At 45.3% G+C, this 24,372-nt stretch overlaps 1 protein-coding gene across 2 annotated transcripts in view; it reads right to left on the minus strand.

Moving 5' to 3' along the window:
- Nucleotides 1-24,112, minus strand: part of CACNA2D2 (calcium voltage-gated channel auxiliary subunit alpha2delta 2) — a 212,265-nt gene extending 188,153 nt beyond the window's left edge. For both annotated transcript variants that reach the window (XM_053953641.1, XM_053953640.1), the window contains exons 1-2: nt 23,835-24,112; nt 2,066-2,147 (exon numbers count right to left, since the gene is read on the minus strand). In XM_053953641.1, the coding sequence (XP_053809616.1) occupies nt 2,066-2,147; nt 23,835-23,959 (207 nt within the window). In that variant the 5' untranslated portion in view covers nt 23,960-24,112. The remainder of the gene's footprint in view (nt 1-2,065; nt 2,148-23,834) is intronic.
- Between the last annotated feature and the right edge of the window lie 260 nt (nt 24,113-24,372).

Below are 24,372 nucleotides of genomic sequence, written 5' to 3' on the forward strand. Positions count from 1 at the left end.
TGTGGACTTTTTCTAAGTTTAACTTTTTACATCCATGTCTCCGAGTAGGTTACGGTGCCACTTTATTACATCAGACAGCTCCCATACTGTAACCCCAATGAACCTGTGTGCAGCTGGTGGGTCAGGACTCCTGGCAGGTACAGCTCTGAGTTCTTCAGGTGAAGCACTCCATGCCATTTTCCATCAGTGAAGCTGTGCTAGTGTGCACTAGCAAGTGATGTGGTTCCTAAGTATCATGCACTTGATATTGCATCTACGAATCAAACCTGAACTCCACGTCCCAAGTTCTCCCCTAGAGATGAGCAGACAGCCTCCACCAGTCCTTTCTGGTGTTCAAACAGCTGCACAGTGGAATTTTCAGTAGCTCATTTCTTGGCTTCAGCTGGTTTATGCATTTACTAGATACAATAATTAGCTTCCTCCCTTCACAAGAAGATTCCAAAACAGATTTCAAAAACCCCCTTCAATCCCTCTGTAGTCAGTATATCCAGTATTAATCCATTGAAGTACTGCATTATGTTCTACCAGAAGAATTAAACAGGAAAAGTGGGAAGCTCTCTTACCTGTAATTGACTGACTGGCCAATAGGAGTCAAGTGCTGGCAAATTGGAGGTGTAATTTCTCTTTAATTACGGCATTAAAAAAATTACATGATATACCTATTTAACATGCAAAGGAGTAAAATCAAAGCTAATAAGAATAAATGTAAGAGAGGACACGTACAAAAATGTAGTAACAATCTTTTTGTTTTTTATGATTGTGCTCTGCTGAAGAGAATGCTGGCTGCTGCACCATTGTATTGCCTGGAAAACATCCCCAGCTCTAAGACCCTGCCAACATGCAAAACTGCAATGCACAAATGCATGGCTACATTTAGAAGTATGTGTTGAAACGCAGGTGGGTGTATATGCTTTTCATGCTGCACATGAAGTTTTTATCAATCCACCTAAAGTTCAGTTAAAATGAATGCACACCAAGCCCAGATACACCATTCTAGAGCTCAAATAGGAACACAAATGAATGGATGAACCATGAAGAGTTTTGCAAGCCTTCAGGTAAACTCATTTCAAAATGCATTTAAAAGAAAATAGTGTGACCTCTGTGTTTAGACAATGGATTACAACCAATACTATAAAATATCAGCAGTTCTGTTTAAGCCAATATAGCTACTAGTGCAAGACAGACAGTAGGAGTCCCATAAAGTATTGGCATCTGAGAAGAACATGTCACTGTCACCAGAAAACACAAATACACCCATGCTTTTTTTCTGGGGTAACATATTTATCACTCTAGAGAAGCCTATTTTCTTTAGATTAACACCATAACTGTTATTCCAAATTGCTCAATTTCAAATCAGCTAGTCACCACAAGAGTGTGGGCATGGGGAAACAGTGCTTAACGGGGAAAGGGATACAGGGAAGGTTTCAAAGGTTGCTTGATCCCAAACCTAATAAACCCCGATGAAGCTGTTCTGTAACTGCCCTAACCCAACCCAGAGCACTGCTGCCAGGAGAAGAGCAGGTCTGGCTTCTGCAGCCTCTGCATCCTGGTGCTAACTCAGGGAGCAGGAGGCAGATGCCAGCAAAATTCAGTAACTGAATTTTGTTTTCTGGCACTTGGAAACAGTGGCCAAACAACAACTGCAGTTTTACCTGCAATTGTATTTAAAAACAAGGAGCTTCCAATGGCTAGCAAAATTATCCTTTCAACATTTCCTGCTTTGCCAACACAAGTTTAAATTTAAACCACAACCTTCAGTCCCTGGAGGAAAGGTTTGCTGAAATTATTATTTTTTTAGTGTGTCATATAGGAAAAACTCGAGAGGTACATGCTCAGATAGCAGTGACATGCAGCCCCAGAGACAGACAGATACAAACCACACTCACTCCCACACACTTGATAAATGCATCTGATTGCCCAGGAACCAGAAGCACAGCCAGCCATGACCCTGCACATGGAGTGAGCTGAGAGGGTGAGAGTGCAAGTGTTCACACAGGTGATTTCTGCAGATGAGAACATTCATTGCCACAAGAAAGGCAGCACAGGTAAAAGAAAGACAGCTTACCTTTCTGAGCTGCTGGACTCCACCAAATATCCTCATCACTCCATCAATCTCCTGCTCCAGCCTCCTGGCCCAGTACTGCATACTGCAAGAGATGGAGGGAAAGAGAGAAAGAGAAAGGGAGAGAAAGAGAGAGAAAGAGTCAGAGCCCTGACACTGAGTAGATAAGCAAGGGACTGAAGGGAGAGGGAGGAAATCAGTGCCTCAGCTAAGTTCACTGCTCTCTCTCTCTGCAGCACTGAGGGCAGGGCAGAGTACCAGGAACACACTGCTTTGAGAATTACAGCTGGGGCAGGTTATAAACTTCAAGACTTCAAAATTTATGCACAAGGCACCACAGAGAGAAGAGGGGAGAAAAAGGTACAACAAAAACTGCAAAGCTTGAGGCTTTATTTTCTTCTTACATAAACATTTGCAGTAGATAATTATTTAGGCCCAGAGTGATTAACAAGGTCAAAGTGCTGTGGAGTACAGAAAACAGCTTATTGCTTCAGCAGGGCTCTGTGGCAGAGAGCAAACCCCGAGCTATGGCAGGGCCAAAGGTGTCTCGTCCTACTGCAGCAATGGATTATCACTGCAGCACCACAGGAGAGACCTGGGCACAGCCAGGAGCCAAGCACAGAGCAGTGAGTGCCCAAGGGCTCAGCTGCTTTGCACCTTCAGCAAAGCCCAGCCTGTGCCAGGCACTGGCTCTGCCAGGCCCACAGTGGGCAGAGGGAAGGGCCGGGAGCTGCCGCTGGCACGTCCTTCATCCTGAGCCCTGTATGGAGAGGGAGCTGCCAGGCCTTCCAACAGGCACAACACCCTTCCATACACTCAGCCACACGGATTTCTGCCTACAGAAATAACACCAAGTTAAAAACAACAAATAAACCCTCTTCTAAATCCACAGAACTTGATAATTCTCCTTCTTTTAATGAGATTTCCCAGCTTCAGCCGCTGTCCAGGCAAATGTCAAATCTCCTGTCTGACCTGGAAAAGCAACACTCAATTCCCTCTGCACCACTTGGCACTGTCTTCAGTGCTTTTTTCACAGCAACATTTCTCTCTCAATGGACACCACAAAAAGGAGGGAAGGAGCAGAAGGAGTAGAAGGTAAGGCCAGCAGCAGGGGAAAGTGCAGGTGGGAGGGAGAAAACCAGCTCGGGGAGGTTGCACTTTCATTAGGTTCACCTAATGATTTCATTCTTCATGCAAAGAGACATTCCTCAGGCAGCCCACACACCCTCCCAAACCATGGAGGGGCCCTCCCAGAGATCAAGGAGCAAAGAAACCTTACTATTATTTAACTGGGCACTGAATTACAGAGCACAGCCCAAAAGCTGGGCAGAATTATCAAAGCAGAAAGATGCCCTGAGCTGAGGGGCAGAGCAGAGCTGAAGCATCACTTTTGAGGGGTGAGGAACCAGCAGGACAGAGGGAAGGGCTGGCAGATAGATGTGTGTTAGTGAGGCAAAATTCATGCCAGTCAATAACATACAAGTCTGTGGATGAAAACAAGATTTAATTGTGCATGCCAAGCCTTCTCAGTTTTCCAGTGTAACTTATGCTATTTCCCATCTTCCCGCAGAGGCAACGCTGCCTCTTGTCCCCTGGAAGCGTGGCTGGGGAGGGGAAATCTAGGAAATGAGATAAGTGAAGATACCAGCAAAGCCCCTGTTCTGCCAGAGGAGGGAGAGCAATGCCTTCAGTGGGGCTGCCAGTGTGAAGGTACCAGCTCACAGACAGAGCTGAGGGGAGGTTGGGTTGGGGGTGTTTGTTTCTTTTCCCTTTCCAATCAAACATTTTATCAAAGGTATATTCGGGTTACCCTGAGTATCAAAGTTACCCACAAATCTTTTGAAGCATTTTCACCAAAAAATATCTATTTTTACACAAGACAATCACTTAAAAAAAAAGCCTTGACAAACCAAAACTGAATTTATTTTTCCCCTCCTCCAGTTGTCCAGTGAACTGAAATAAATCAATTATATGCTCATACTCAGCCACAGGTCTGAGAATCCACACCGAGCACTTATGGAGCTGACACTTTTCCTTAACTTCCAGCTCTGTACAAAGATCCTCGATTTCAGTGACACCTGCCTGTGTCAGCTCTCACCAGGAACACCTACACCACCACAGCAAGGAAAAATTACCTCCCATCTTGAGCTGTATCCATCAACATTAGCAACTGCTCCTATCCACTTAAATGTCACGTATGGCCAAGCCTTCAGAAAGGATTAGTTAGAGAAGAAGACAGAGGCATCAATATTACTCTGTTGGCATATGCTAAAGAGACACCGAGCACTCACTTGAGCTGGATTTTACAATTAATTTAAATTTAGTCAGCAGATTTGTTTAAAAAAATTGTTTTAACTTATTCCACCCCCTGCCTCCGCCCCAAGAAGTACTACTATTTTAGAGAAAAGTCACTGGGTTTTTCATTCATGAAACAGCTGCAGTTCCCTTTAATTGTGCAGTCTTACGATACCTGACTCTCAGTCTTACAGACCAACAGTTTTCCAAAGAGTCCAGCTAAGCCTGGTGACATCAATATTAAAAATAAATAAATACACGTATTACACTATCAAATAAAAAGGACAGCATTTTGGCATAGCTGACAGGAGGTTTCCAGATTAAAAAAAAGCCTCAAGCTTTGCAGAAGCAGCTTCTCTTTTTTTTTTTTTTTTTTTTTGGTGTAGTATGGCTATCCAAGAACATTTGCCAGTGGTAGTAAAAATTCTTTTTTCTACCCAGCACATACCTCAGGCACATCAAAGCACTGGCAGAACTCTTGTCTGATCCATAACTATGTTCCTCTACCCTGGAACTGTCCAAGACAGAAGTCTGCAGAGTGGGCCACATCCCAAAATTTGGAGGTTTTATCTCAGTTGTCACATACTGGGTTGAAATTTACCATTAAAAAAAACCAAACCATTAAACTAATGCACTTAAAATTTAATGTAGGATGACTGTAGCAAGGCTGCAGAGGGTAAAGAAGCTGCTAGCCCATGATGAACATGGAGATTTCTGTGAGCAGCGTGTCTCCTATGGAAGCTGTAAGCAATAAGACACGGCAGGCATTGCATTCCTGGGCCATTACTGCACGCCTCCGGTGCGTTACAGGGCTTGAGGAGCGATAACTCCTTCAAACACGCTGCCAGGAGTGCCCTGCTGCTCTTGTGAAATGTCATTTACAAAGAAAGCATAAAGAACACAGCTGATGCACTGGCTGGGAAGCCACTGGCACGGCTGTGGTGGTGCTCACAGAAAGGCACCGGGCTCCTTTACGAGCCATGTGCACAAACCTCCTAAAACCAAGCACCACTTTGGTGTCCACTGTAGTGAGAAAACACGGGCCAGGAGAAAACCTTGGAGCTCACGAATTTGTGATGGCACTTAATAGCTCTGTGCCTGCAGGAACTGCATGGAAGGAGCCTGGCACTATCCCCTGGCAGTGACATGTCCAGTACATCTCACTCATCCCCACTGTCTCAGCTGGCTCTCCCGTTGCTGAGGAGTCTCCATAGGACCCTCGCAACCCAACAACTCTACAACTGTCATATATACATTCAGGATATCTGTAAAAAATCTTTAGTATTGAAAAAATGGTTGTTTCCTTCACCTGTGTATATTAAAGCCTCGAGTGCAACGTTTGCAAGGGAGGTAACTGATTTTTGAAAACAACACCATTTATCACTGCCTCACCAAAGAAAACTGCAAAAATGTTAATTGATTACATAATTTGCATATTTGATTTTTCTTACTGATGCTATAAAGTAGGCTTTAAAAAATAAGCAAATATTCAAAACTGTTTACTGTGTCAAGCAGAACCAGGAGGCAAATCACTGCTGTTGAAGTTGGGGCCAAGAAGCAAAGCATCCCACATGTCCCACTCCTGCTCAGTGGGCACCTGTGCCTTGCTGCTGGTCACAGCAGCCCTTATTCAGGACTAGGGCATGTTCCATGCTTCAGGTCACCCAAGCAGTTGCAGAGACTTCCATGCACATGTCTGAGGCTACACTACTGCTCCAGCTGAAATGCTCCAGCTGCTCCAGAAAATGATAATTGCCTGGAAAGACAGGAGACAGGCTGTGCTTGGCCCGCATCCTCCCACACTTATCCACACATCAGATGGCAGCCTGAGAGTCCTGGTCTTCTGTATAGAAACTGGAGACACTCACAGAGAAGCCACCAGTCCAAGCCATGCACTGCCAGCCTGTGGCCAGCACCAGGGACATGCCACAGCAGCTCAGCCCAAGGTCACTCTGTCCCCTGGGGGCTCTGGGTACATGGGACAGACCCCTCACGGGCTGCAGTGACACCTCCTCATGGCTAACCTAGGGGTGGGCAAGGCAGTTACACAAACCACTAATGAGTATAAGCCTCATTGCAAGGCACTTCTCACAAAAGCACTGTGAAAAGAGAAGCAAGAGGAAAGAAAATTAGTTTTCTGCTTGAGGACATTTTTTCCTTAAAAGAAGCCTTAGGAGAGTGCTTGTTTGGCTGTGAACAGAAGAGGATGTTAGGAAAAAAAAAAAAAAAAACAAACCAGGCAAATTGGTCCTTTTCTTTTGCTGCCTTCCTGGCCCAACAAATAAGAGAGAGTCACAGAAATATAAAAGCACAAGAGGAAGAACTACTTGCTAAGTGGATCTACTGCCCCAAAGCTTATTGGGTTCTATACAGAGTGTGTTCTGAACAAGTGTCTATACTTCACGCAGTGTGTTCAGCCAAGAATGCTTCACCCTGATTCATAGGCTTTGGTTCAGTGCCCAAATATTGCTATTTAATAAGGTTATTAATTACTGTGTTGTCTAATTTTTGCTGTGCAGGAACTTCTTATAATTGGCTTATTCCTTCAAGATGCTTAATCCTTTAACTATAATAGTGTGTGTCAGTGCACACACGGGCACGTGTGTGTGTGCAGGATATGTCCCCTCCAAGCTCTCTTACATACCTAGGCTGTAAAAAACCCACGTGAGCAAATATTTACCCATCCAGGAAAAACAAGGTGCCTTTTTATTTTCCCCTGAAGATACAACTTAGAGAGAACACCTGTTTCCTTCCAAATAACTTACTGACCGTGCTTCCAGACATTATCAAGCTTCCCACATTGTCATTTTATGACTGTGTTTTAATTTAAAGTATGTGCCCAGGTGTTTATATAAAGGAAGGGTGGGAAAAATTGCCTTCTGGACTAGTCTTTTCTTAATATTTATCAATACATTACTCACCTCTACCATCTGGTCTTCCCTGTAATAAGAAAGCATCTTTGACATTATTATAGGGAGGAAGGACAGGACAAATGAATATTAGAACTATATCCTAAGGAAAAATCTTTTCAGAGACATGAAAGGGGTAGTTTGTCTACATTCACCTCTTTCATGACATTTTTTTTGTTCTTCTCAGTTCAAACACTAACATTCTGGGTCTGTTTCTGTGTCCTATCTTCTGCTTATCTTTTCAGTTTTTTACAGCAGGGTATGTCTTGCAAAAAACTGCACCTAAAAAAAAAACCCCAAGTGCTAACCCCCCTACCAGATCCATCTTGATCCCAGTTTGACATCCATCAAGTATTAAAATATAATAAAAAGGGTAACTGTGGAGTTTTCTCAATCTGTGGCATAGATAAAGCTGAGTGAAGAGAAAATAAGTCTGAGGGGAAAATTACACCCAAAAAATTGTGTTTCATTAACAGTTCTTGAGCATGAATATTTTTGTAAGTATTTGTGAGAAAACCAACAGTAACCACCAACATGTCACCAGTGACATTTAGGACAATAGGAAAATTATTCCTTAAATATGATTTCTCTAACAAAAACCAGAAGCATTACCCATATAAGGTCTAACTCCACCTGAGAACAGAACAGGCAGTAGCTGTTCAGTCAGTCACAGATATGCAGGACGGCAGGGGTTTCAGGAACTCCTCTTCCACCACTTACTTGCACTAAGACATCTAAATACCTGAACCCTCTGCATGAAGTGTTCTCTAATCTGTTCTTTAAATTCTCTGCTGAAGGTGAACCCAAGATCCCCACAGTACCTCTTCCCACTTCCATTTTTCAGCACATGGTAGAAAAGTTCCCTTTTTATTCACCCTAAATCTCAATTTCCTCTTTCCACATATCCCACCTACAGCTGACACTGAAAAAAAACTTACAACAAGCTCCTAAGAACTGGAAGATCATGATTCTGTTGCATCCTTTAGAGTAGTAAAATAAATAAAGGCAAACTCAGCTTTTCACAGCTTTCTCTATTTTGCACTGCTTTCTAAAACATTCCTTCTTTTTGTTGTCTTTCTCTGGATTCTCTACAGTGTGCCTATATTTCCAAAGGCTCATGCCAAAAAGTGAGGTCAGGTACTCTAACAGAAGGCAAACCCAGTGCTGTATGAGGAAGAAGACATCACCTCCCCAGTCTTGTCCAAGAACTTACTGAACACTGAAGAATAAATGTGCCCTTCTGCTATGACAGCACTTGGCTGACTCAAAGTGATCCACAATAACTCTTGAGATCTTTTTTGCCACGCTGCTACCCAGACGGGTGTTCTTTATTCTGTATTTGTACATTTCATTTCTCCCTCGTAAGTGCAGTACTTTGCATTTGTTTTCACTGAATTTCATTTTGCTGATATCCAGCTTGCCGTTCAATTTTTCTAGATCATTTCGAATTCTGGTAATGCCTTTCAAAGTACATCCAACCCCTCCTAGCTCAGTGTCGCCTGCAAATTTTATAAGCATATTTCCCATTCCATTGCTTAAGTTATTAATGAAACTATTGAATAAAAGCAGGTCCAGGGCAGATCCCTGCAGGACCCCACTTGAAGTGCCCTCCCAGTATGACAAAGAGCCACAATAACTATTCTTTGAGAGCTGCGTGTCCAATCAAAATATCTTGAATTTCAAACTTTACAAAAAGCTGATTTGGAGTATTTGATATGCAAAGGAGCTGGAGGCCAAAGGATAATGCAGTGAATAATTTAAAGCCTAGAGGTAGATTTGAGGAAAATCTCAAGTCTGTTGGTGGATGGTTTGCCCACAGACAAAGAAGCCACTGAATGTGTGAGCTGGTACACTGGTACATTGCTGGTACATGGCAAAGCAAGCACAGCAGGTATTTTTTGCAGACCACAGGGCAGAGGATAGCCTTTAGCCAAAAGGCCTTTCCAGCCTTGAATGCAGTACCCAACTCCAGGACCGTAACAAACAAAGTAAGCCACAGGCAATGGCTATCAGCACTGGAGCAACACTGGTGACACCAGCAGTATCCTACCCTAAACAAATAACTGGTTTTTTCAGAGCCCAAGCTAACACAATGCCTTAGCCTCCCTGCTTTTTTGAAAACTCTGCTCTCAGTTTACATCTGGGAGCTCTGTTTCCATGGCACACTTGCTGATGCGCATCAGGAGCAAGAGCAGCCCATGGCTTCTTTGCACCATCTTTGCACTCTCGTCGCGCAGGATTAGAACTGGGCTCCTTATCTCAAAGCCTGTCACAAATCTAGACTTGAAACACAATGAATTAATAAATAAGTGAATAGGTGTCAGTTTTATGGAGCACACTACCTGCATAAATTTCACCCAATACAGCCACTTGTCATTTTCAGCACCCCTTGAGAACCCAATGGCTGATAACTCTTGCACGTCACTTTGCAACCCATTATACAGATGAAGTTTTATGATAAAACCTCCCTCCTCCCTGACTCCTGTTTTACAGATGCAATCTGAGTGGAGGCTGAAGAAATCCCATCCCCCATGGCAAAGATAAGGTTACAGAGGGTAGGTCTTAGTAAGGATTTTGCAAGCTGCATGAATTATTAAAGTCCTTTATGATATAATGACAGACATATCAGGTTATTTGTTTATTCTGTGTATAATTCATGACTCTCTTGGGAATTCGACAGAAGTAAGATCGCTTGTTGCATCTTCTTGTTCATTCCAGTAAATCCTCATCACCAGATGGAAGGCTGAACCACCCCTGAAGACAAAACAGCCACAACTTACAGAGCCCGTACCTGGGGCTGGAGATGGGAGAGCTTTTTACAAAGCCTGGAGAAACAGTGAAGCTGTCATTTGAGTATGTTGGGCTGGATGGCTGAAAGATGACAGTCCAGGCAGTGCTTCTTTATCATGCCATCAGAACACTGCCCACTAAAGCACATGCAAACAACTTTATGATTACATGCTATGAGTTGCCCTGTGCTCCTCTATCACTGCTGAGCAACAGTAGGGCCATCCAAGCTGATGCAGGCTTTTATAAGACTTCAGAATAGTTCACAACTACGACCTCCTGGCTACTCAAATAGTGTGATACTGGACAAAGTAAACAATTCCCCTTGTTTGGGTCATTTTTGTAGAGTCTGGTCAAGATACTGGGCAAAGCATGATAAAGAGGTGCCACATCTTGATGGCTGGAACTGAGTTTTGAATACATACGTTGTAGTCATCTCTCATTTGCTAAGCATGCTGCTCAAAGGGTGAGGGAGATATGATGCTGCTGTAGGAAAACAGGAAATTAAGGATTGACTGGAGCCCCTGGCAAGAAAGAGCTTCCCAACACTCAAGACTCTCCACCTGTGATGCTCCTCCTGTCAGGAAGAGTCATGCTACTATGGAGAGTTGCAGCAAAACAAAAGTGGCCAAACTGCCACCAGCACAATGTAAACTCTTACCAGCCATTTGACACTAGAGGACTGCTTTCAGCATCCACCCTGCCCATGGCAGATTTCAGCTGATCAGAAACAAACTTGGCACAAATGATCAATTTCATCACTTAAAGACAAGCCAGCAGTTTGGTGGAGGACTACTGATTAGTCAGAACTCTGCTGAATTTATGTCATCAGCTTCCCTCCTTACCAAGAAAAGATGTCATTAAACTCTGCCACAAAGACCTCCTGCTACCAGAAGCTATTTAGGAGCATCCATTGTCATTGCTTCAGCCTCAAACCATGTCAGTCCAGGTCTCCTGGGGTTTTTGGAGTAGCCTCTCACAGCACCATATGTAACATTCTGCAAGGGTTTCTGGGCATCACTGTCACTCGATGTCTATCTAGTTAAACCCCCCACCTTAAACAAGCCCTTTCCACACCATCCCCCTACCTGAGAGTCCCTGGCTCCTAAGAGAGCATTGTAATCATTGTTATTATAAAGCACTTAGCGATGCTCATTTATTGCATCTCTCACCAGCCAAACACCCAGAACCCTGTTATTTCAAATGCAGTTGCCTTCATTTGCAGAAGCTCTTCATTGTATTAGTCCCTTTCAGGAATAAAGGAAAAAAGGGGTGGGGGTGGAGAGCATTAAAAAAAAAAATAGCAGTTTACTGCATTTTATACCATTACCTCACTACTTTGTGATACACATCTAAAAGCAGTTTGTAAGACCTTTCCTGCTGTAAGGTGGCATCCAGACAAGCTCTGAAGCAGACAGAGTGGAAGCATGAAGCCCAGTTCAGTTTTGTCCCAGTACTGCTGCATCACCCAGAGCATAAAAGCAACAGGGATGAAGCTGCCAGTTTTCACAGGTCACCTCCTCTCTCCTTCTCCCCGTCCAACTGGGACAAAGACTTCTCCCTCCACAGGGAAAAAACATCTACATATCACTCAAAGTAATACAAGTCTGTTCCTCTGAAAAGGATACAAATCTGTATAAATGGAGGTGCCTGAACCACACTGGGAATACTCAGAAGGTGCTACAGGATTTGCTGTACATGGAAAGGCTGCTGATCTGTCAGGCTCAGTTTCCCCATCTCCAGCCACAGCCAGCTTTCCACACTGAAAAGAATTCACCTCCTGTCCTGGAGGATCCCATAAAAGGAAGATCAACAGTAAACTGTCAAATCCTCCTAATATGTCCAACAATAATATTTTCCATCTTTTTCGGGAGGGGACAATGTATTTACCAAGGTGAAACAGTAGTCTCAAACCCAGAGAGACCTTTGGGAGGAGAGTCAAACCTGCAACTCAACCTCCTGATGCTAACTTTGATGTCTGCCCTTGGAAGACAGCACTGGAACACCAAAGCAAGAAACTCACACACCTATGGGTACCCCAGAGCAGGGTTGCTCCCAGCCCTCACACCCAATATGCTCACATGTAACTAGAATTGAGGATTATGCAATAATTCTCTTTTTTTGCTTTTCTACATGAACATCAACATTACAAACTCCTGACATCCCATTCCTGTAAGAGAGAAAAATCCCAGTCTCTAATGTAGTCCTCTCAATGGGGCCCGTGACATCACCAGCCCCTTTCTGTTCAGAATAATGACTTCTTCCACACGCCAAAAGACTTGAAATTACCTGTGAAATATATTTCCCTAGGCACAGGCTCAAGAAGCATGTAAATCACCCAGCTTAATGGCCTCCAGAATTTCTCTCCAAGACACACACAGAGAACAGGAAATGTTCAGATGATATCTCAGGTACTGTCCAAGGGGTTAAATGTCCAAGGGATGGTCAGGAGGTACAGCCCTACAGTTTGCCCAGTAACTGGACCCACTGGTGAGCACTTGCCACAAGGAGGCAATAAGCATAAGATCCAATTCTAAATGAGTGCCTCATCAGCACAAAAAATACAATTTTAAAGAGAGCATTTCTTGGGAAAGGTGCCTATCCATAATTTACATGGTACAAAGAGCCAACATAGGGCTTATGCAGCAGAAGGCACCCATTTAATTTGGAGAAGTCCAGTGCTGAGCACTCAGCAGCAAAGCCTCTTGCCCTCCGACTGCACAGAGAACAGCACTGTCCAAGCTTTGATGTTCAGGCATTTGCCAGAGAACAGTGTCCTTCAGAGAAGCTTTTCATCCACAAGGACAGTTCCCATCCTCCCAACACCAAAGAAAGGGACAGACACTTTCCCTGGAGTCCAAATCCTCCTGCCCCTGTTTTCTGTTCTTGTATCTGAGTCTGATGTCTTGTTAGTACACAGTAGAACAAACATTTATCACACAACTAAGAGCATGGATTCATTTAAAGGAACAGAGGAGGAGGAATTCTGTGATCTGGTTGCATTTTCTGCTCCACCACTGACTTACTGGAGTCCCTGAAGCCTTTGTTTCAGCAGCAAAGGGAGCAATAGGGAAATGCAAGTGCTCACAACAAGGAGAGGAAGATGAAGAGCTGGACAAGATGCTCACAGTGCAACGGAGAGGGGATGGGAGGGGGGACAGTCCCAAGGCATCATGAAAGAATTACCTGTCTCCCCAGGGAACAAGCCTGAGGCACACACGCTCTGCTCCTGATACTTGCCAAGAATGACAGCTTGGCCACCTTTTAACACACAGTGGACAGAAAGTAGGCCAGAAGGTCAACTGGGGATAAGAAAACACCTGGAAGATAGGCCTGGCAATTGAAAAATGGGCCACATTCCTCAGTGTAAACCTCCTCAGAGCAAAGGTGTAAGACAAGGTCTTTGCTGAGACTCTTTTTAAAGTGAGAACCTGCCCTCATTCTCGGCCACAACCATCTTGCTAACCCACATACTGCCAGAAGCTGTGGTATCACAGCAAGATTAACACAGAAGCAATTTTAACAAACAGCAATTTCCAAGCTAATTTCCTCACTCACAAGCGTGCCACTGAGGGCTGAAGTCCGTCTGGACCTCTCACAGCTATCTGTGCTCAGGATTAACTATACATCACTGCCAGTAATGCAAGCGCTCTGCTACTCAGAAACTATTAGAAGAAGATAAATATTAAACCTCAATATCATAGCAGTAGGAAAAAAATAGGAGGAATGTCATTGTAATAAATACTGTAACCAAGCCAAATGAGGAAGCAAGGTTAGTTTCATGTGGAAAATGAGACACAAAAAATAGAATATACTTGAAATAGTCCTCACTTTGCTCATGGGATCTAGATTTCTGTGCAATGAACATCACAAACTTCAGAGCAGTTCACCAAACTGTGATTCAGGACTGCAGGCTGGCAGTTGCAGGATGAAACAGGGCTCTGGCCACCAATTCCACCCAGCCCTGATGCACATGAATCCTTCATCTAACATAGGCTGGTACATAGAGAAACTGCAGGTCCACACATTACTTGTGGCCCTAACACAGGCCTCAGGTAATGCAGCTGGAGCATCTCACCTGCAGCAGGTCCCATTTCACCACACTGCAATCATTCTGATATTCCTCCATAAGAGAGACAGGTACATTTACTACACCTTTCCTTTCTGCAACTGTTTGGATTTCTCTGAAAGCAACTTACAAGAGCCCTCATGTTATCCAGTGAGATCCGAGAACAACAGGAATGGTACAAACACAGCAATAAGTAGATTTAATTAAGACTGAAAGTCAAGTATTATGCCAGGTGCCATAAAACCACTTTTTTTTTTTCCCCTTGCAACCTGCTCTTCCACCATCAGCTGTGACTCCAGAGAACAGGATAGGGTCTGGCAGCCACTCCCCAATGGAAAGGTAACTGGCCATGCACTTAGCTGCCTGAGTCCCCAAATAAGTGACATTTATTAAGAGGCCCTTTATGGAATAAAAAAGGCAAGGCTGCTTTCAGCACACATAATCACATTCATAAACTGCACAAACCAGCAGTGCTTTCAGCACAAGGATTCACTTGGAATGGCGTCAAGAGGAGAAGGGCAGAAAAAGAAGGTTCCCACACAGCAGTGTTGCCACAGGCAGTGCTCCATGCAGAGCACCAGCCTTGGGATGTATCTTCACCTCTGGCTTGGTAACACTGCCTGCTCCAGGAAACATGGCCCCAATAAGGCTGGCATGAAAAGGGGCAAAAGGGGAAAAGGTAAAGGCAAGCTCAGCAGTGACAGTGCTGAAGTGAGACCTCATGTCAAAATGTGGCTGTCAGAGCCCTTTCATACCCAGCTGCTCTGTCCTCATGTCTGGGCAGGGAGCACAGGGAAGCAGGGGGAAAGTGAGGGTGTAAATTCAACTGTGGAAGGAGGCACTTTGCATGAAAAAGAGCCCCAAGCACCTAGCAGACAGCTGAGGTGAGACAGAACTGGTTGGATTTTTCTCTACAGTAAAGACTAGATCACAACAAATAAACATAGCAAGGAGCAAGTGACACAGAAGGGTTCAATTTAGCCTTAAGATGATGGGTAAAAAGGTGGTATTGATGTCAGAAATGCCAACACAACATTTCTGCTGCTGGGTCAAACAGGCGGGCAGGTGCTAAATGGGGTTACTTAGAAACTGAGACCAAAGCATCAGCAGACAGTAGATGTGTTAGCTACATTTTTTTTCTCCACCTCACCATAAAAATCCCACCAGAAGCAACCACAAGCACCACCATATTTAAAAGTTAAAAGACAAAGGCCTGAAAGTTATCCTGGGCATAATCCCACAAACATCATTACATCAGGGATGAATTTGTCCCAGCATCTTGAACATTTTCTTGATGATTCTCAGCTTTTAAACCTACATAGTGGAGTACAGCATGCAAGACTTGACAACAGGAATTTTTTCTGCATTGTAACAAGCCGAACATCAGGAATGGCTCTATCAGAAATCCCACAGCACGCAGCCAAGGGGGGGGCATGAGAACATCCCTACGCACAGAGAGGGTCCCTTTTGGTCTATGCCCTTTGAAGTGCTGTTATTCTGTAGGAGGCAAAATAATGTCATCAGTTTGGTCACTGATCAACAATTATTAAGACTTTACAGCCAACAAAAACAGCATAAATAAAAAATAAGAACTGCATGAAGAGAAAAATATTGATTTTTTTTTTCATACTCATGTAATCTACCCTCCTTCCCAGAGCAAACAGGGGAGAAGGGGAAAGCAGAGGAGTGCCCACAAAGCTTTGAGGCATGCCTAGCTCACTGTCCTGAAACCCTTTTCAGCTTGCTGGCCTTGAATAATTAAATGTTTTTATTTCCACCCTTTTCTTCCTCTGTTATGCATGACACACTGCTGCAGAAAGTTAACTTTCACCTGGGCAAGGGGTATCCCTTTCCCTGCAGAGGTACTGAAAGCACAAGAGCCCACACAATACTTCCCACACACACTGATCCCAAGAATGTGACACTACAGTGAACACTTACCAGAGATCTCTAATTTACAAGACCATCTCAGACATGAGGAAATGGCACTTCGGCTCCTTCTGGGTCTACTGAGTTTGTTATGGAGCAATAAAAAGACGTTCAACCACTCACAGCCCAGAATCTGACTCAATCTGCAACACCTGATAAAGTTGAACATTAGGTGCTTTGCTTGGCTTATAAGTCTGTCTCTATTTTGGTGTTCATATTACAGCTGCCAAAAATCTGCCTGCAAAACCCACTATACGTTAGATATGCAAACAAAGCACTGCATTCATGATCCTCCCTGTTTCATACTGTACAGAAAGTGTTTATTAGTCACAATAGAGAGATATTACATGAAAATTAATAGATGTGAGAATTCAAATACAAGAATATCTATGGATCAACAGAAATTACATCACTGAGAGCTTTATATATTTCTGAAGGGTAAGTAGCTTATACAAAGTTGGCTCTGAAGATTATTTAGATATATGCCCCTTGTTTTGCTTTCCTGTTTGGAGAATGAATGTGAACTCAGACTTTAGATATGGCATTCTTCTGGACTGCAGAATATTAAGTGCCCACTGGAAAAGAAACAGAGCCTGACAGCAAACTGACAGCTTGTGACAAAATTTGCAGGACCCAGCTCTGTGCCTGAGTTGAGAGGCATTGGTATTTATAAGGAGAATCATATCCTCATTTGTCCCTTCAGTGGAGATGGATACAATACTCCCCCAATTCTTTCCACCAATTTGACTGTTTAAGGGCTAACTTTGTGCTTGCAAGGCCAAGAGGCTCAGAAGCCCAAAGGCACAGGGCAGGCTCTGTGTACCAACAAATCAGGTGCACAGTGGCAGCCACACTGTGAACCTGTGCTGCAGCACTAACTTTTAGCACTGAAATGGTGTTGCAGCAGGGATTGAAGCAAGCCCACGCACTGCTGCCAGGACTCCGACTCTTACTGCCCTCACTCTCTGTGTTAGACAACACTGACTTAATGCTCCTGCGGACACACATGTTCCAGGTTATCCTGAGCAAACCCCTCTGGTCAACAGCCACGTGCTCTGCACACTTCCAAGTCTCTCAGTTGCTGAATGCCACAGAGAAAAGCCTGACCATCTCTGGCTTGAGTCTTCTTTTACTGGAACTCAGATAAGAAAATCTCACCAAAATGAGTATGTATTTTAACCAAACTACCCCTGCAAACAGCATTTCTACAGATGGGAAGCAGACGGTATTTTGGTCATGAGATTTTCACCCTGCTCTGTCCTTGTGTCTGTACTCCCCATCCTTTCTACCCCCCACCCTTCCCTGAAGCATAGGCTGCTTTCTAACACTACACGGATTTTTGCTCCAATGCACAGCGTGATCTAACTAATTCGCACTTCATTGCTCTGTACACCTCATCATTTGCACATGAAAACAGCAGTCTCTCTCTATCCCTCCACTTGCTGCCTATTTCTTCCTCCTCCTCCTCCATCCCCCACCTCCTGTACCACCTCAGTACAACTCCACTACGGAAGCTGCAGTGAAGAGGCTCACATTACCAGGACTCCATTGCTTTTACAAAATTTACTAGTGTGCTGTGAAACCTCATAAATAATTCAAGATAGACAACCTCTGTCAGGTAAATGAACGTGCCTTTGTACTGCATCACTCCGGGTTTTCTATCACAGTGATACTCACTGTAGGCACAACCCATATTGATTCAGGAATTCCCCAAGTGTCACTGTGGGAAAGGGTAGAACAGTTTTCACACCAGCAGAAGCCAAGGATACCCAAAGTCTACCCAGGGCTTCAGGGGACTCATAACAGAAACCCACTGGTACAGACGTAGCTCCAGCCTAGTCCATAGAAAGCGCAGCTCCATCCCCACTCTTCAAGGACAACGAAAGAAGGAACAAGGTCGAGGGAAGCAAGAGACATTCTTATTATAGAAATCCTTTTCATTGCAAGAACTTCAGGGATTTTGACACACACCAGAGCTAAAAATCATGTTGCATCCTGTATTTATTGCGTTTAACTCTACGCACAATCAGTGGTGTCGCTGCACAAAGAGATAGGCAAACTCAACTGCTGTTTTGACAGCTGTGCCCAAGGCTTTACCATCATTATTGACCGAGATGGTTTATATGGCATTTAGCACCCAATCTGATTGCTGTCAGCAATTATCTCCTCTGGAGTTCTCAGTCCCAACTAGACGCGCGGGAGGAGAATTGATCCCGGTTCTCCTGAAAGGCAGTCTCACAGCCTTGGGAGAAGCCGTGCTGTACAACAGCGCCTGCCCCGTCCCCCACCAGACTGAGCAGCAGCATCCGAGGAGGCGGCACGGTAGCCTAATCACAAGCAAGGATAACGACCTTGTGATGAGTTAATGAATAGATACAGAAACCACAGATCGTGCACCCCTTGTCTGGCCTGACTGCGTTCAGATCCTTGTGTCTCTCGCCCTGCAGCCCTTTCACCCGTCACAAGCTCATCTGGTTAAATATCCCCATCACTCACACATCAGTCAATTCGAGAAACAATTTGCTTTACGGAGGAAGAATGAATCCGTTGGTCTGCACAAACAACTTTTAGTTCTCATTGTATTTATGGCCAAAAGATAATGGCTGAGACAGAATGGGAAGGGCTGTAGGAAAACTGTCAAAGTAATGAAGAAAATCTACATGCATTCTGCAAAAGAGCAAATAATTCAACCTAAAGAAAACCATGCCAATAGCTTGTTGACAGAAACTGACTCTCCAGTAACAACAATTTGTACAACCCCATTCCCCATGCAACCCAGCAATAATAAACTCGAGGATGAAGGCTAGATTACAGGAACTGCTCTAAAACAACAAACTACTACCAACACCCCAGAGAGGAAAAATAATTTTGCTAACAAAACACATTTTGCTTTCAAGAGGCTCCTAGAAAAGTAAATATCGAAGCGTTCAGATGCCCTCCTTTCTTACTGAATATTTCACTCAAGTATGTTGCTTGGTAATTTCGGACTTTTGCTTTTATTTCATCTCACTTGAGTATTTCATTGGCTGAAAAAAGCATTGTCTGACTGGTACAGCGGGTGCACGTGTTCCACGTTGCAGCGCGCAGATGCTCCAGCACACGAGCCCTCGAGAGCCGTTCTGATGGCTTTTGAAGCCAAACACCAGGCAGCTCATTCAAGGATAAACGTTCAGGTTTCCATTCAGACCCTCCGGAACCACCTTCTCAGGGGCTGTTGCACACACGCACACAAACACACAAAACTTCTTTACAACAAAGCTGCTGAATTCTGCCTGTCAAACATCAAGCAGGAGCCCATTTCTACCCTCAGGTCTATGTGCAGGAGCCTTATTGATTTCAGTGGGAACCCACATGCTCTCTCAACAGAATTTCAATTAACAATTTCTCAATGTATACAGTTGAAAAACTCGAACTCCTGAAGCCACAATCTTGAAAGGGATGAGTGCAGGCAGGTCACGGTGTTAAGGTGTCACAGGCAAGAAAGCAGCAATGCTCTGCTCTTTCTCTATGTGAGAAGGAACACTCAGAAATGGTAACAGGAATGCAGAAATTTGTTTTTAAATAGCAAGAAATATTGCAAATGGTTTTTAAAAAAATTTGTTCTTCCTTGTGAGGCTCTTCTTTTACCTCTGGGAAGTTCAGGGTGCCTCTGCACACCTCAAAAGTGGTTTCTGCCACCAAGCACAGCCTGCACAGGGCTGTTGCAGGGACACCGGGGATTTGTGCCTCCACTGAGTACAAATTGTCTCAGAGGCTGCTGAGCCCTCACAGGGACGGAGGGCCAGGATCTGTCAGTCACTCCTGGTGGTAGATTGCCCTCCCAGGGAGCTGTCTCTGTGCTTAGTGGAGCACAGCAAAAGACAAGCAGGGCCATCTCCCAGCTTCTCTACTCGTTTCCAGACAAGTTCCAATGCCAAGCATCAAAACCATAATTGGAAGAGATTTTCCGACTGTACAGCAGGTGGTCAGTAGAACAAGAGAAGGAGCTTCCTCTACATGGCATTCTGCAAACTCTAAATGATCCAGTCCTAATAGAGTTATTTATTTCAAGCCCTGCTAGCCCAGATGTGCTATCACTACCAGCATCATTAACCTCATTTGGGGTGAAATGACAAGTACAAATCAAAATCTGCTACAAAGAAGCAACTAATTTGGAAGAGGCAGCCTCAGGCCCACCTTCCAGTGGTGACAGGAAAATATTAAGCCTTACTGCTCTGAGCAGGAGTCTTCACTACCCACTATCTGACAGGAACAGGGGTAACATCTCCTGTCTGCTGCCCGAAACAACTGCCTACATCTGACAAGTGCTAAACCTGTTGGAAAAGCAGGACTGGACCCTGGACACCACACTGGCACTTTCCCCTGCAGACATACCTTTCTCCTCTGCTGCCTGGTCAGAGATGCCCTGCAGAGCAGTGATGAAGCCAAGCAGACACGCAGCAGTTCTGCACACACCTGCTTCCTCACAAGAAGCAAATGGCTCTCCACCCTCTAGCAGATGGCAATTTTCTTTCAAGCCCAAGTGACAAAAAGCCTTGCTGGAAAGTGAGGAGGGGGTTTGTTCTGCTCCCCAGTGGCAGCCACATTCCCCAGCACTCATGTGCACGATCTCCACTGACATGAGGCAATGGCAATCCAGGTACAGGACTTCCCTGACTGACCAGGCTTTCAATTATCTCATACCAAACTGCTCAGAAATTCAAGCAGAGGTTGTTACTGTGCTGCCACAGGAATCCCTCTGTGTACTATTTGAAAGAAAAATTAACTGCAACCAACAGCCTTCCTTTCCACAGCCATTAATCCCGTTGCCCACATAGATGCACGTTCTTGTACGTGACTATTCCTAAAAGGAGCCTTGTCAGTCAGTGGCCATCACCTAACACACCCGCCCCAATGGGTTTGTTCCAATCTGGGATTTTGCTTTTTAAACCTCAGTGAGAAATTCCCCTTTGGACAACTGGCTGAGCCGAGCTTTCCTTAGCTCAGCATAAGATGATTAAAACCATGCTACCCGGGAGGAGAGAGATAATGCAGAACACCAACGATTTATCAGGGACAGAACCAAGAATCAACACACTGACAATAATTAATACAATTGTAAACAAAAATAAAAACCCAAAAATGTTCTTTATTTTCTTCCTTCTCCCCCCCTTAGGCAAGGTATCCTAATCATTCACTCTGCTGCCTGCCAGAATGAAACAGTTCTGGGGCTGCTTAAAAAAGCAGCCTCGTTTTTGAGAGTCCTGTAGTAAAAGATGACTTCAGTGATTTACAGAGAAAACCTCTAAAGACAAACATGTTTCTAATCAATGCTCTCAATCATTCACAAGGGTGTATTGTCCAAAGTAGGAGAAAATTAGCTGGTAATGGGAAGAATTCAGCAGCACATCTCATCAGCTAAACTCATGGTAAATCTGCCCAAAAAATTTAAGTTATATCCAGCCTCTTTAAAATCAAGAAGGGTGCAAACAGGGGAACAGTCAATTACAGGGGATTATTCAAGCCTTGGTGCCCGTTACCATTGCACTCTTTGCTCCCATTAAGTATTTCCTTCTCTTGAAACAAATAATCACAGCAGCCCTAGGGCAGAGCTCACCAAGCATTTCAGCCCACAGGTTACAGCATTAACCTACTGCCCAGCAATTGTGCATCATCATCAAGTATCCATTCGTCACTCCTCTCTTCCCTGGGTTCACAGAACAAGTCATGAGGGGAACCAAACAAGGAAGAAGGTATCAGGTCAGGTTGAGGTCTTGAGTCCCTTCTGTGTCTCTTCTCCAGATGCAGCCAGACAGCATTAATTCCCACCAGAGGCACACACACAGAATTAGTGGCCTTTTCAGGACTACTCCTCTATATTTGCAAGAAATTATGGATCTTTGCCAGTGGCTTCAGTTTTTGCTTATCTTGCCTCACTCAGTGCAGAATCAGGCCCACTCTGATAAAGCCTCAGATAAGAAAGCACAGAGCTAACAAAATCTACTCTAGCAAACCCCTCCAAATTAACTGGAATAAAACTGCTTTGGTTAAAAAGCTGGCATAGTTTATTAGAATAACATAGATCATAGGGTGAGGGAATGCAAGCACATTATTTACAACTTACAAGCCTTTTTATGTCTCTCTCAGTAGAAGAGCCTTCTTATAAAACTTTCTGCTGCTAGAAAGAAAACACAGCTTTGACTCACAAACTGGTACCCAAAAGAAATTTATTCTATAAATTGATACTGTGTTCTGAACTTAATAAGCAAATACAACAACTTGCAATCCATGAAAAGCTGCAGAAATATCAAAAACATCCCACAAACTTGAGCTGTGCTTCATCACATACAGAATCCCCTTTGCTTCTTTAGGCATTCTCATGGAAGCAGAGATCGTTCATGACAGAGCAAGGCTGGATCAGGCCACAAGGCTGTGCTACTTGGAGGAAAACTAGCACGTTCCCTTTCCTCTCCTCCCCCTGTAGGTAGACATTTCTCAGGGTCTTATTCTGAAGAATTTCTGTATTTACGTGACAGCAAGAAAAGGGAACCCATCAGCTCCCAAAGGTCAAAGATATTTAAAAATATGAATACATGCCCAAAAAGAATCCAGAAGGAATCTGTCGGAATGGGAAGGATTTCAGAATAAGCAACCATGCCTTTGGTGAAGGCAGATATTAACACAATAAGCTACAGCTCTCCCAAATAAACAACACTGTTTCTTCTGCCGATAAGCCTTCTTTTCAGAAGGCCTGACTACATGCTTGCAAAAACGTACTTTGAGATCAAAGGCACTAATCTAAAAGGCTTTCAAAACTACTTCCTATGACATATATATATAAAATGTGTTTCTATTCTTAAGCAAATCACAAATGACAAGACAACTGTGACATAAAGCAGTGCACATCCACTGGGGCAGCACGAAGTTAAGGGCAACACTGCTATTATTAACTCTATGTCATTGAAATCTTTTCCCCACCTTCAGAAATGCAGACAGTAAGGACACGCTGTCAGCCTTTACTTTGAATTGTCTGGATTTTTTTCAGTTTTGTGTCAACAAACCTCAGCAATTCATAACGGAGATGACAGCCTCTTAAAATACATCTCAGCAAGGTTTCCCGTGGATGTGTGGAGAAGGACAGGTTTAGGGTTACCACGGTAGGCAAGAGAGCCATCCCTGTTAGAAAATATTCCCAAACATTAACTTCTAAAGCAATTTCTTCTTCTTCAAAAAAAATCTATTTATATCCTTCCTGCAGCGACTCTCCAGTCCCCCACCCCCTCACCCAAACGAGCTGCTCTCCGACACTCTTTCAGTAGATTACAGTCAATTTTAGTCGCTCCAGAGGGACGGAGAGGAAGACCCGCCAGCTCGGATAGCCTGTGGAACTATCCAGCTATTATTAGTTTATGCTCAAACTCCGGTGTGCACGGCCGGTTGTGGGTACCATATTGTGTGCTTGAAACGAGGATGGAGGGGTTGGAAAATAAGTCCTTTTTGGTCTTTTCCCCCCTCTCGCCACATTAAGGCTCCGACAGCCGCCCTGCGGACCGGCACCCGCCGGGGAAGTTTGCGCTTTCCAGCAACTTTGGGTCCGTTCCTCAACCCGCCGCTCCGGCGGGGAGCGGGCAGAGACCCCCGCGCCCGCCCGCATCCAGCGCGGCGCCGGCCGCCGGCACCGGCAGCGCCCGCCGCGGCCCCGCCGCCGCCGCTCCCCCGCAGGCCCCGGGGCGGCCCCGCGATGCGCCACCGCGCCGGGCCGAGCCGCGGGGCGGGGGGTACCGGCCGGGGCGGCGGCACTTACGTGTGCTGCTGGGGGAAGCTGTAGCCGTGGGCGGCGGGGGCGGCGAGGAGCAGCAGCAGGGCCAGGTGGCCGCAGAGGGCCGGGGCGACGGGCGCCGCGCTGCCGGTCGGAGCCGCCATCGCCATGTTTCCATTAACGGCGCGGCGGGGAAGGGGCAGAGGCGGCCCCGCGGGGCGGCTCCCCCCGCCGCCACTCGTGCGACGAGCGCGGCAGTCCTCGGCAGGGGGGCAGCGCCGCGCCGGCTGCGGGCACCGACCGGCGGCCGCTCGCCCGCTGCCTCTGCGCGGCGGCCGGCACTGAGCACCCGCCGAGCGCTACTTTCCCTCAAATAGGCGGCCCGGCCCGGCCCAGCCTCCTCCCCGCCCGCTCCCTCCCTCCGGCCCCCCGCGCCGCCCCGGCCCCCGCCGCCCCGCCGCCGCAGCGCATGCGCCCGGCTCCGCGCCCCCCCGCCGGTCCTGCCGCCCCCGGCTCCGCACCGGGCTGGGGCGCCCCGGCCGCGCCATCCCGCGCCCTGCCGGGGCTCTGGGCACCCACCCCC

This window comes from Vidua chalybeata, chromosome 12 (genome assembly GCF_026979565.1).
Source record: "Vidua chalybeata isolate OUT-0048 chromosome 12, bVidCha1 merged haplotype, whole genome shotgun sequence".
Taxonomy (NCBI): domain Eukaryota; kingdom Metazoa; phylum Chordata; class Aves; order Passeriformes; family Viduidae; genus Vidua; species Vidua chalybeata.